The sequence below is a fragment of the Oncorhynchus clarkii genome, chromosome 20, assembly GCF_045791955.1.
Source record: "Oncorhynchus clarkii lewisi isolate Uvic-CL-2024 chromosome 20, UVic_Ocla_1.0, whole genome shotgun sequence".
NCBI lineage: Eukaryota > Metazoa > Chordata > Actinopteri > Salmoniformes > Salmonidae > Oncorhynchus > Oncorhynchus clarkii.
This window is the reverse complement of record NC_092166.1, coordinates 20,654,630-20,669,143: the sequence shown is the minus strand read 5'-3', so window position 1 is coordinate 20,669,143 and position 14,514 is coordinate 20,654,630. Positions and strand designations below refer to the sequence as shown.

Below are 14,514 nucleotides of genomic sequence, written 5' to 3'. Positions count from 1 at the left end.
AAAAAACTGTTATAAAGTGTGTAGAAAATATAATGGACTTGTATACACGGAGTACACCAAACATTAGAAACACCTTCCTAATATTGAGTTGCACCCTCCCACTCCTTTTACCCTCAAAACAACCTCAATTCATCAGGGCATAGACTCTACAAGGTGTCGAAAGCATTCCACAGGGACACTGGCCCACGTTGACTGCAATGCTTGTCACATTTGTGTGGTGGATCATTCTTCGTACACACGGGAAACTGTTGAGCATGAAAAACCCAGCAGTGCTGCAGTTCTTAACACAAACCGGTGTGCTTGGCACCTACAACCATACCACGTTCAAAGGCACTTAAATCTTTCTAAACTGATTCAAGTGGATTTAACAAGTGACATCAATAAGGGATTATAGCTTTCACCTGGATTCACCTGGTCAGTCTATGTCATGGAAAGAGCAGATGTCCTTATTGTTTTGTACACTCAGTGTATTTTGCCTTGAAGATTAAATAAACCCTTGCTCACCAGAATGTTCCTAATGTTTTGTATACTCAGTGTATTTTTAAATAAGATAATCTTTGAGAACTAACAATCACACCAAAAAAACAAGGACAGTCAGGGAGAATAAAAAAAAAATCCCAAATTCATTCAGGATGCATTCAGTCCTCCATTGATTTTGTTATAATGTTTGAGTCAATAGCCACAAGTTATTGCACAATGTGTAAAATTGAAGGAAACTAGCTTTAAAATTGCACTTAAAAAAGAAGTATATAACAATAAAGAGGCTATAAACAGGGGGTGTCGGTATCAAGTCAATGTACAGGGGTACAGGTTAGTCGAGGTAATTTGTAAAGTGACTTTGCATAGATATTAAACAGTGTAAAAACAAGGGGGGGGGGGGGGGTAATGTGGGGGGGTGTCAATAGTCCAGGTGGCCATTTCATGAATTGTTCAGCAGTCTTATGGCTTAGGGGTAGAAGTTGTTAAGGAGCCTCCTTTTGGTCCTAGGCTTGCTGCTCTGGTACCGCTTGCCGTGCAGTAGCAGAGAGAACAGTCTATGACTTGGGTGACTGGAGTCTTTGACAATTTTTTGGGCCTTCCTTTAACATCGCCTAGTATATAGGTTCTCGATGTCAGGAAGCTTGGCCCCAGAGATGTACTGGGCCGTACGCACTACCCTCTGTAGCGCCTTATGGTCAGATGCCGAGCAGTTTCCATACCAGATGCAACCAATCTCGATAGTGCAGCTGTATAACGTTTTGAGGATCTGGGGACCTGATAGTTCTGATAGTTCGTTAGACACCACAGAACGTGGTTGTTGTCCTGGCACCAAACTGCCAGGTCTCTGAGCTCCTCCCTATTGGCTGTTTCATCGTTGTCGGTGATCACTGTTGTGTCGTCAGCAAACTTAATAATGGTGTTGGAGTTGTGCTTGGCCACGCAGTCGTGGGTGATCAAGGAGTACAGGAGGGGACTAGGCACGCACCCCTGAGGGGCTCCAGTGTTGAGGATCAGAGTGGCAGATGTGTTGTTGCCTACTCTTATTACATGGGGCGGCACATCAGAAAGTCCATGATCCAGTTGCAGAGGGAGGTGTTTAGTCCCAGGGTGCTTAGCTTAGTGATGAGCTTTGTGGGTACTATAGTGTTGAACGCTGAGCTGTAGTCAATGAACAGCATTCCTTTTGTCCATGTGGGAAAGGGCAGTGTGGAGTGTGATTGCGTCATCTGTGGATCTGTTGGGGCGGTATGCAAATTGGAGTGGTCTAGGGTTTCTGGCATGATGGTGTTGATGTGAGTCATGACCAGCTTTTCAAAGCACTTCATGGCTACCGACGTGAGTGCTAAGAAGCAGTAATCATTTAGGCAGGTTACCTTTGCTTTCTTGGGCACAGGGACTATGGTGGTCTGTTTGAAACATGTAGGTATTTACAGTCAGGGAGAGGTTGAAAATGTCAGTGAAGACACTTGGCAGTTGGTCCGGCATGCTTTGAGTACACGGCCTGGTAATCCGTCTGGCCCAGTGGCTTCATGAATGTTGACCTGTTTAAAGATCTTGCTCACATCGGCTACGGAGAGCGTGATCACACAGTCGTCCAGAACAGCTGGTGCTCTCATGTATGCTTCAGTGTTGCTGTCACGTTCTGACCTTAGTTTATTTTGTTTGTCTTCGTTTTAGTATGGTCAGGGCGTGAGTTGGGGTGGGCAGTCTATGTTGGTTTTTGTGTTTGGCCTAGTATGGTTCTCAATCAGAGGCAGGTGTCGTTAGTTGTCTCTGCTTGAGAATCATACTTAGGTAGCCTTTTTCCACCTGGGTTTTGTGGGTGTTTATTTTCTGCTCTGTGTTTTGTTGCACCGTTCATAACTGTTCGTTTGTCGTGTATTGTTTTTTGTTTCAGTATTCATTCTTTATTAAACTACAATGAATAATACCACGCTGCGCTTTGGTCCTCTATCTCCAGACGACAGCCGTTACAGTTGCTTGCCTTAAAGCTAGCATAAAAGGCATTTAGCTAGTCTGGTAGGCTCATGTCACTGGGCAGCTCATGGCTGGGTTTCCCTTTGTAGTTTGTAATAGTTTTCAAGCCCTGACACATCCGACGAGCGTCAGAGCCGGTGTAGTAGGATTCAATCTTTGTCCTGTATTGACGCTTTGCCTGTTTGAATGTTCGTCTGAGGGTATAGCTACATTTCTTATAAGCGTCCGGATTAATGTCCTGCTCCTTGAAAGCGGCAGCTCTAGCCTTTAACTCAGTGCGAATGTTGCCTGTAATTCATGGCTCCTGGTTGGGATATGTACGTACGGTCACAGTGGGGACAACGTCATCGATGCACTTATTGATGAAGCCAGTGACTGAGGTGGTATACTCCTCAATGCCATTGGATGAATCCTGGAACATCTTCCAGTCTGTGCTAGCAAAACAGTCCTGTAGTGTAGCATCCGTGTCATCTGACCACTTTCGTATTGAGCGAGTCACTGGCACGTCCTGCTTTAGTTTTTGCTTCTAAGCAGGAATCAGGAGAATATAATTATGGTCATATTTGCCAAATGTAGGGTGAGGGAGAGCTTTGTATGCGTCTCTGTGTGTGGAGTAAAGGTGGTCTAGAGTTTTTTTCCCTCTGGTTGCACATGTGACATGTTGGTAAATTAGGTAAAATGGATTTAATTTTGCATTTATTAAGGTCCCCGGCTACTAGGAGTGTTGCTTCTGGATGAGCATTTTCTTGTTTGCTTACGGCCTTATACAGCTGGTTGAGTGCGGTCTTAGTGCCAGTGTCGGTTTGTGGTGGTAAATAGATGGCTACCAATAATATAGATGAGAACTCTCGGTATATAGTGTGGTCTACTGTCACGTTCTGACCTTAGTTCCTTTGTTATGTCTTTGTTTTAGTATGGTCAGGGCGTGAGTTGGGTGGGTATGTTCTTTTTTCTATAATTTGGGATTTTCTGTTTTCGGCCTGGTATGGTTCTCAATCAGAGGCAGCTGTCAATCGTTGTCCCTGATTGGGCCCCCCATCAACACCGAAGGGATGTAGTGGATCTCATTGGCCGCCTCTGCACTGGCGCTCTTCTGGGGCTGGCTGTCAATCGTTGTCCCTGATTGAGAATCATACTTAGGTAGCCTGGTTTCACTTTTGAGTTGTGGGTGTTTATTTCCTGTTTAGTGTTTTTTCATTCACCTTACGGGACTGTTCGTTTGCCGTTTGTTGTTTTGTTCAGTGTTCAGTTATTTTATTAAAAACATGAACACTTACAACGCTGTGCTTTGGTCCTCACCTTCTTCCACCACAGACGATCGTTACATCTACAGCTTATAATCAGGTATTCTACCTCAGGAGAGCAATACCTCAAGACTTCTTTAATCTTAGACATCGCGCACCAACAGTTTCTTAACAAATAGAGAGGCACACAAGCTACTCGTGTTACCAGACGTAGATGCTCTGTCCTGTCGATGCACGGAGAAGCCAGCCATCTCTATAGTATTCATTATTTTCGTTTAGCCACATCTCACTGAAACATAAGAATTTACAGTTTTTAATGTCCCGTTGGTAGGATAATCTTAATCGTAGATCGTCCAGTTTGTTTTCCAATGATTGCACGTTGGCCAATAATACGGAGGGTAGTGATGGTTTACCTACTCGTCAGCGAATTCTTACCAGGCACCCTGCACTCCTCCCCCTTTTTCTCTGTCTTTTCTTCACGCGGATGATGGGGGGACTCATTAAAGAAAAAATCTTTGTCCAGTTCGAGGTGAGTAATCGCTGTTCTGATGTCCAGATGCTCTTTTCGGTCATAAGAGATGGTAGCAGCAACATTATGTACAAAATGAGTTACAAACATTTTTAAAAACGAAGAAAATAGCACAGTTGATTTGTAGCTCGTAACACGGCAGCCATTTACCACTTTTAGTCTTGAAATCTTTGGTTGTTTATTACACTACTCACTCTGTTTAGCACATGACCTCGCATGTGAACCCTTAAAGAGATGGGTGGGGCTAAGATTTGAGAGGGTGTGAACAATGCTGAATGGGTGTAGACAAAGAAGAGCCTTCCAGTAGGTATAAGTTTATTAACTTTCAAAGCAGAATTACTTTCCCATTGTTCCTCAAATGCAGTGTATGATATACCAATTTCTAACTCTGAGTTTCGTCTTGTATCCAATGTAAAAAACAAAACAATTTTAAATGTGTAATCGTACTCTACAGTGTGTAATCAAGGTTTGAAATTATTCTGTTTTTGTCAAATACGATATCTGTTTGGGATTGTTGCTATTAATTTGCAGTGTACAAATTATTTATATCTATGTTCCGGCCCCCCAACTATCCGCTCAAGAAAAAATAATAATCCCGCAGCTAAATGTAAATGGGGATTGCGCTTGAGTTTTCTGTCTGTGTTTGTGTGTGTGTGTGTGTGTGTAGTACTATACTCGTAAGCACCAGAAGTCCACACAAGAACAGTAAACCAACCAATTCCGAGAAGTGAGGACATTTTGCCGGTCCTCACTTGTAAAAAGGTTATTTTAGGCTTAGAGGTTAGGTTTAGAATTAGGGTTAGGGGTTAAGGTTAGGGTTATATTTAGGGTTAAGGTCAGGGGTTAGGGAAAATAGAATTTGATATGGGAATCAATTGTTGGTCCCCAAAAAGTCCTCACAAGTATAGTAAGACATAGATGTGTGTGAGTGTGTTTGTGCTTGTACCTACACTCACCAGGTGTCAGGTCCATGCTGGCCTTGTCATTGCAGCCCTGAAGGGAGTCCAGGGTGCGTGTGACCTGGCTGGCAAAGTCCTCTCCTCCGTTCATGCACTCTCTCTGCAGGTGGTGTCTCAGGTCAGTGATGTCATACTCGTAGCCATCCAGGATGGGAGTCTCTCGGATACTGAGCGTGCCGCTGGAATTGTGGCCCTGGCCCCTGGAGTTTCTCAGGCTCTCCCTGGCCTGGCCCCCCATCAATACTGAAGGGATGTAGTGGATCTCATTGGCCGCCTCTGCACTGGCGCTCTTCTGGGGCTGGGGCACACGGCGGCGTTTGCACCACCGCCTGCGCGTGTAGAGGATGAGGACCAGGCAGAGGATGGAGAGGAGCAAAGCGATCATGCCTCCCTGTGAACAAACACAAGGGGAAAGAGAAAGATGGCCGCTCTCAACTAAGAACTTCCCAAACTTCCCATTTGAAAAACACCACTAGTGCATAGCAGAGATCCTTGAAGAAAAAACTATAGATCTTAGCAACAGCGTCAAGAAAACATCAAACAAACTCAAAATCCATATAATCACAGAGCACACCATGCAAAACGATGTAGATAATCTCCAAAGCATGGTGTATGAGAACAGCAGTGCTCTAGGAAGCATCATGGAGGAATAAAAACTGAAACCATTTAGGAAATATACCCTATACCAAGAGAGCGTCTATTAAAGCTGCTATCAGACTCTGTCAATAATCTATCAATAAAGACTCTACTCTCGGGTTCAGTGGGTTCAGTGGGTTCAGCGTCAGTAATGGTCTGATGAAATCTTCCACTTTGTTGCACATTTTAGATCTCAGCTCAACTAAATAATGAATGATGAGAAGATCAACAAAACATGTGAGGACGGCGACAGAGATGACTAAACCGGAAATTGAAATTGAGAAACCCTGTTCAAATGCAGACTGATATCCGAGGATCATAGAGAGAGTGCTTCACCTGCTCGCATAAATTTGAAATGGCAAATGTAAAGTCAATTTGCATAAGTTGTTTGCTTATTCTGCATAGTCAAGGACATTAACACATGATGCCTTAATATAGGTCACGTATGCAGCAAATCTGTATGCAGTTTTGGGGGGAAATTAAAGTTAAAATAATTTATTTCATATTGATTACTTTTTTTTGTACTTTCAAAGTCATTGAGCTATTCCAAACTGGAATGAAGCAGAAAGAACTAGGCCAGATAGTTACCAGGAGACATACCCACAAGTGTTCCCTCTAATGCATACTGTAGCACACAACAACTCAATCACTGGGCTGGTACATAGGGCAACACATTCTGCAGAGGTCAATTGAAAATCTCCCACCAAATGCAATTAGGCCCCACCATTTGCATTAGCCACAATGCAAATCTTTAGGTAGGGGAAACTTGTGTAATTTTGTACATTACAGGGTATCAAATAGTGGACTAAGACGGCCTGTCTCTTTTTATAGAGTCAACAAAGCCAAACCAAACATCAAAGGATGCCAGTATTTCAGCCTGTAATCCATTTATGTAAGGGTTATGCTTTAATGTAATACTATAGTTTCAATAACGTATAATTCTGTAATTTACCTCATCCTGATTAGGCATGGCATTTTGTATCCAGAAGACAATATACAGTATATAGAGCCAAAATAAACATATTTTGACTTTACAATATTGATGAGACAGGAGTAGTCAATCATAGTATAGACAACCTGGTCTCATGACTTTTTCATGAGATATACCTTTGGAACCATATTAACATAAACATAACCTTTAACCATAAGCCTTAAGCTGGACTCAAAACTTAACCATAAAACCCCAAGGAACTTTAACCCTAACCAGTAGGACCCTAACTGTAACCCTTAAAGTGCTAACATTGATTTAAAAATAATGTTTGACATTAACACAACATAAATAAATGAAATGTTTAAATGTATACAGTACCAGTCAAAAGTTTGGACACACCTACCCATTCCAGGGTTTTTCTTTATTTTGTACTATTTTCTACATTGTAGAATAACAGTGAAGACATCAAAACTATGAAATAACACATATGGAATCATGTAGAAACCAAGTGTTAAACAAATCAAAAATATATTGCCACTGTTTGCCTTGATGACACTATTGGCATTCTCTCAACCAGCTTTATGAGGTGGTCACCTGGAATGCATTTCAATTAACAGATGTGCCTTGATAAAAGTACATTTTTGGAATTTCTTAATGCGTTTGAGACAATCAGTTGTGTTGTGACAAGGTAGGGGTGGAATACAGAATATAGCCCTATTTGGTAAAAGTCTAAGTCCATATCATGGCAAGAACAGCTCAAATAAGCAGAGAAAAACGACAGTCCATCATTACATTAAGACATGAAGGTCAGTCAATACGGAAAATGTCAAGAACTTTTAAAGTTTCTTCAAGTGCAATCGCAAAAACCATCAAGTGCTATGATGAAACTGGCTCTCATGAGGACCGCCACAGGAAAGGAAGACCCAGAGTTACCTCTGCTGCAAAGGATAAGTTTATTAAAGTTACCTGCCTCAGAAATTGCGGCCCAAATGCTTCACAGAGTTCAAGTAACAGACACGTCTCCACATCAACTGTTCAGAGGAGACTGTGTGAATCAGGCCTTCATGGTCAAATTGCTGCAAATAAACCACCACTAAAGGACACCAATAAGAATAAGAGACTTGCTTGGGCCAAGAAACACAAGCAATGGACATTGGAAATCTGTCCTTTGGTCTGATCAGTCCAAATGTGAGATTTTTGGTTCCAACCGTCGTGTCTTTATGAGACGGATAGGTGAACGGATAATCTCTGCATGTGTGGTTCCCACCGTGAAGCATGGAGGAAGAGGTGTGATGGTGTGGGGGTGCTTTGCTGGTGACACTGTCAGTAATTTATTTAGAATTCAAGGCACACTTAACCAGCATGGCTACCACAGCGTTCTGCAGCAATATGCCATCCCATCGGATTTGCACCTATTGGGACTATCATTTGTTATTCAACAGGACAATGACCCAACACACCTCCAGGCTGTGTAAGGGCTATTTGACCAAGCAGAGTGATGGAGTGCTGCATCAGATCACCTGGCCACCACAATCCCCCGACCTCAACCGAATTGAGATGGTTTGGGATGAGTTGGACCTCAAAGTGAAGGAAAAGCAGCCAACAAGTGCTCAGCATATGTGGGAACTCCTTCAAGACTGTTGGAAAAGCATTCCTCATGAAGCTGGTTGAGAGAATGCCAAGAGTGTGCAAAGCTGTCATCAAGGCAATCTCAAGAATCTCAAATATAAAATATATTTTGATTTGTTTAACAATTTTTTATTACAGTACATGTGTTATTTCATAGTTTGATGTCTTCAGTATTACTCAACATTGTAGAAAATAAAGAAAAACCCTGGAATGAACAGGTGTGTCCAAACTTTTGACTGGTACTGTATATATATTATTTTTATGTACGTTTACCCCTTTTTTGTGATATCCAATTAGTAGTTGCAACTGCCGTACGGACTCGGGAGTGGCAAAGGTTGAGAGCCATGGGTCCTCTGAACCATGACGCAGCCAAGCCCCACTGCTTCTTGATACAATGCTCGCTTAACCCGGAAGTCAGCCGCAACAATGTGTTGGAGGAAACACTGTACAACTGGTGACCAAAGTCAGCTTGCAGGCACATAGCCTACCACAAGGAATTGCTACATTGCGATGGGACCAGGACATCCCGGCTGGCCAAACCCTCCCCTAACCCAGACAACACTGGGCCAATTGTGTGCAGCCTCATGGGTCTCCTAGTCATGGCCAGCTGTGAACCCCGGTCTGTAGTGACACTGCGATGCAGTGCCTTAGACCACTGCGCCATTCGGGAGGCATTTAAAATATAATTTCAGTTCATCCAAATCGTCTAACCTGTCAGTTTCGTCTAACTATTCGTCTAACTATTCAGTGTTAAATGCTTACAAAGAATATTTAATGACAACAATGAAATCAAATGTGACAATTATCAGGCTTCCCGGGTGGCGCAGTGGTCTAAGGCACTGCATCGCAGTGCTAGCTGTGCCACCAGAGACTCTGGATTCATGCCCAGGCTCTGTCGCAGCCAGCCGCGACCGGGTGGTCCATGGGGCGACGCACAATTGGCCTAGAGTCGTCCGGGTTAGGGAGGGTTTGGCCGGTAGGGATATCCTTGTCTCACCGCGCACTAGTGACTTCTGTGGCGGGCCAGGCGCAGTGCACGCTGACCAGGTCGCTAGGTGTACGGTGTTTCAACTAACACATTGGTGCGGCTGACTTCCGGGGTTGGATGCGCGCTGTGTTAAGAAGCAGTGTGGCTTGGTTGGGTTGTGTTTCGGAGGACGCATGGCTCTCGACCTTCGTCTCTCCCGAGCCCGTACGGGAGTTGTAGCGATGAGACAAGACATTTCGCTACACTCGCATTAACATCTGCTAACCATGTGTATGTGACAAATAAAATTTGATTTGATTTGACAAGACAGTAACTACTAACAATTGGATACCACGAAAAAGGGGTTAAAATATTTTTAAAAATGTGACAATTATCAGCATGACTTTTTTACGGTTTATGATCCATTTCTGATTTTGACATTGAACATTTTTTAAAGTTAAACCCCCATTAAACACACAGCACGATGGGGTTTTGTTGGAATGGGTTATTAATGAAATTAACTTAAATCATTTAATTCAACTTAGAATATTTCATAAAAGCTAATATCGCATGAAAGCTACATTTTTCTTATTAAGGACACATTCAAGTTTCCTGCTGTACTGCAAGGCATAATCATTAAAGAAGATTGGTTCTTGAGAGATTCAGAATGTACACATTGTACCTCATGAAATGAAATTAATTAGTAATCCATTCATAATATATAGAACAACTCTCCATTTGATATAACAACTGAGAGAACATAAAACATTTACTAGTTTAGCTTACGAGTTCTGATTCTACTTTCTTCCACACTTTGACTAGCTAGCTTCTAGTCTAGTTGAATTTTCTATAGTTATAATTAGTTAGATTGACAGACAACATTGTGCCATTGGTTGCTAATGTACGTTAGCTGATACAACTGAGTTTACAGCATACTCCCCATATCCTCTTCAATTGAAAACCCACATCCACCCAAAAACCTTAGAAATTGTGTAAGGCTTTCCCTACACATACAGTACTTAAAGAGATCAATTGATAAGTCAGCTGTGATTTGTAGCAAGGCCTTGACATTTTCTATGGCTGTTCCTTTGGATATATTTTTTTAATGTGGTTACCACCCTACGGAACAGCCGGAAGAGAGACAGGAAAAAAAACTTTAGCCTTCAAAACTATAAACACAATATTTTATTAAATATTTTGGTTTAGATTACTCTAACTGAATTTCCTCTTCCTTCCTTCCGGGTGGATATGTGTGGTCCCCTTAAATTGTATATCATTATAAACTAAAATGCTCTTTTATCATTAATCTTTATTATGTAGCCAGTAAATCTTCAAGTTCAGGGGCTTATGCTTGCATTAATGAATGGGTCACTGCATGTCTGCTTGCCTTATCTGATCTGGATGGCATTTTTGGAGTAAATGAGAGTGGAAAGAGGAAACAGTATTTCCTTTCAAGGGTGTGAGTGGCCATAAAACAAGGTCTTATCAGGCACTTAAACCAAAAGTGCAAGGGTCTGAGGGGGTGCCCAAAGGAAAACCGTTGGTAATGTTGTGAAGAACGTCTTGAGTCCAGGCCCCGGCCGGGCCAATTATTTCTGAATTTCTCATGTGGTATTTTTTAATTGAAAGTATGAAATGTTTGTTGTTGGACTTATTCCTTCTGATCGCCTTGCTCTATCGTATCAAACAGCAAATGAAGAGTTATAGTCACATTGTTTCAAGTTTTTGCCTGCTCTTATACTATACCTCTGACCAATAAAATAACTGTATTTCTTCTGCTCACATCTGCATACAATTTCTTAATGTCATGCCATCGCCATGCCGCCAGTTTCCCAAGAAACTCGATCCCCTTAATTCCCATCTTAACCCTGAATTTACAGCAGCAAGACGGAGCACTAGCATGTTTACTAACGCTATACTGGCAAAAGGTGTGACGTTCAAAATGTATAAGTGCAGAAGGAAAACATTTAAGACTTTAATTATACCATGGAGTCTAGATTTATTAGTTCAGGCAGGACACTGGGGGACTAAGACCTTAATTCAATGGAAATGGGCTGATTATACTACGAGGTATAGAAAAACGCAGACTTGTGGAGTCCCGGTCAACCTAAGCGTTATTTATGTATTTGCTTGTTATGTCAAATCTCCAATAAAATCCAATAGATTTTATGTGTTCCTCAGGCTTTAAAATATATATATTTGTGTTGTCTTCTTATTTCAATACGTTGTGAAATTATTTTCCTCTCTCCCTCTTTATAACGTAATTAGTTTACAATATTTAGGGACCTTTGAAATGTACTGCAATGACGCACTTTGCTGCTTTATCAGTGAGAATTTGTTAACATGTGGTTAGAGCATTGGGCCAGTAACCGAAAGGTTGTGAGATCGAATCCACGAGCTGACAAGGTAAAAATCTGTCGTTCTGCCCCTGAACAAGGCAGTTAACCCACTGTTCCTAGGCCGTCATTGTAAATAAGAATTTGTTCTTAACTGACTTGCCTAGTTAAATAAAGATTAAATAAAAATGTTTATTTCCTGCTACCGGAGTGTATGTCTCTTTAAAAGGGTGGTGGTGCACAGTGTTAGAGGTTGCTTGTTGTTCCCTCTGCCTCTGGGCTAAAAGAGAGCTGAGGACATGTGTCTCGACTTGCAGGAGCTCACCTGCAGCTGAACATGGAACACAAGGTAACTCATCCATTATGGATGATGTTCAGGCAGAGAAGCAAAGGGCACTGTGGTCACCTTGTGGCAGAGGGAGCACACCAGTAACTTGAAACTTTGAAACACAATTGCAAAACAAGTATGTAATGCATTAAATAATCTTTGCAGGAGAAAAAACAACAAGTCTTTCCATCACATTTAGCCCCTTATCACTTCAGATGGAATGGCCACAAGGCGAGGGAAATCCCCCTTTTGGAGACAAAACTGAGTTTGGAGCAGTTCAGTGAATTTGCATGTCTATGAGATTAAGCCCCAGTTATAGCTGGCCTATTTTCAAGCTTCAGGTTGGACTACATTCATTCAATAGTTTTAAACTGTCCCATGGTGGGCCTGGTGGCCAGGCATTGAACTGTGCATGACAGGCCACGCTGCTGTGTAGAATCCTGGCTAGAATCGTTGGCCATCGAGCCATCCTGGTGTCTACGGCGTATGGCGGAACAATGGAAATGGCTCAATGACAGGTGTGGTGTAGAGAGAGAGAGGCAGTTGGTGTGAGAGAGAGTGCTGGGGCTACACGTATCCACAAGGACCTAACGAAGTGATGCAACGCTGGCTTTATAAGGCCGCCCTCCAACCGAGCCACAAGCTGTAGCGAGCGAGGCCGGAGCAGGAGCACAGCGCAGCAGCCATCTGTTGCTAGGTCTGTCCTATCTGCATGCTAAGCCTTTCACACCTCCACAAGAGCTTTGTGAATGTATTGTCAAGCAGCTATTAGTATGAGTAGATAGCAAGGGGAATAGAAATAGGGAAACAACGACCAAATGGATGTTACATTTAGATTTGGAGGAAAATATGGGATGGTAAAAACAAGGTAATTTACTGAAATTAAATATGAAAATGTTGTCCTCTTTCAGTCTACTTTTTCATTGTGTACTAATGCATGCAAACAATGCAGAGGAGACTCAAGGCTCATTATTTGACATGGGTCTGTGCAATGTACCTATTAGCTACTAGAATCATTTTTCTAAAGCTGAATAATTTGTTCAAATGTCTAGAAGTACTGTCATCCATCAATGTAGTCCAAACCTTTCATTGTACCATGTCCACATGTACCAAGAAATGCACCGAGTTCTAATACTTATATTAGAGCAGTGCAAATAACTGGAAAGTAACATCCTTGTTAAACATCATGATCAAACATCACAATAAACCCCCCCCCCCCCCCCCCCCCCCTATTCCAACCCCAGCCAGCAGAGTACCGTACCATGACAGAGACGTGGAGGATGCGTAGCTCCTCCTCGGCAGAGTCGCTGGCAGGGTCGTCCGTGGCGGAGAGGCCGGGGAGGTTCTGGCTGCCATCTTGATGGTGGATATGAAAGAGCAACGTGCCGTTCTCCAGCCACTGTTGCCGCCATCGCACCAGAGGAATATCCTCAGAGTTTCCTGTGATCTCTGCCAGTCAAACAGGACACACAGATAATGGATGAGTCAGTAACGATGAATTTTCAACAATTCATTTCACACGCTTATCATATGAGTGAGCGAGGAGTATGGTACCTGGGTTTGGAAGCATATTATACTGAATTATCAGTGCATAACAATTTCTGAAACCGTATGCCCTTTTACAAAAACCCATTACATTCTTTGCCAGCAGGGTAATAACTATTACCCTAGTATCTATTACCTGTGTGCCTATACACTGAAACATTCCGTTCCTTAATTGTGATCTAACTGAATGCTTTTAATTGCGTGAGTGTACTGTAACTAGGTTTATCTGACACTGATTACTGATGGTAGTGTGCCGCAGCAGAATGGGACCTACTGGTAAATAAGATTTAGGGGCTAGATTTAACCTAGATGCAAATGATCTGACAAAGTGACAGGGCACTTTTTACAGCAGAGAGTTCCCTCCAGGGTCTGGTTCAGCATGAGAGTGTTATTAATGAGCCCATCGCCTCCCTCTCTGCATGGGACCACCAACCAACCAGCACAATTAGTGTACCACTATTATTTGTGTACCCCCTCTAATTGCACCATAATAATAATAATAATAATAATAACTGGATGGTAACTTTACAAGTAAAGTTTGGGGCTTGCTTTGGCTCTTTAAATGTATTATTGTGGTAATGGATGAAGTTAAAAAAGTTTTACTTCACTATTTTAAGCAAAGCAGTTACATATACTGTAGTTAGTTAAATGTTGTAAAATAATTGGTCGGATTACTTTAATAGACTACTACATCAACCATATTACTTTGGATTGTGGGGCAGTTAGATTGAAGAAATGTCTAAACTACAGTAGTTGAGTGTGAAAACTGAAAGAAGAAAGACGTAGGACAAAGAGATCTTCTGTCTGAAGATGGGAATTAAAGGCTGGATCGTGTGGACCACACGTAGGAAAGCAAAGCAGCTCTGAATCATTCATGCTGTGGGTGTTTCAGATACACAGATGCACAATTTACTTTGGTAAAACTTTCAGTGTAAATGAAGTTTGATTTGAGT

General features: G+C 42.2%; 1 protein-coding gene across 3 annotated transcripts in view; it reads right to left on the bottom strand.

The window, feature by feature from the left end:
* Positions 1 to 14,514, bottom strand: part of LOC139376072 (astrotactin 1) — a 231,987-nt gene that overhangs the window by 180,555 nt on the left and 36,918 nt on the right. For 2 of the 3 annotated variants that reach the window (XM_071118227.1, XM_071118229.1), the window contains exons 2-3: positions 13,278 to 13,465; positions 5,181 to 5,580 (exon numbers count right to left, since the gene is read on the bottom strand). In XM_071118227.1, the coding sequence (XP_070974328.1) occupies positions 5,181 to 5,580; positions 13,278 to 13,465 (588 nt within the window). The remainder of the gene's footprint in view (positions 1 to 5,180; positions 5,581 to 13,277; positions 13,466 to 14,514) is intronic. The other variant, XM_071118230.1, reaches the window with a different exon arrangement.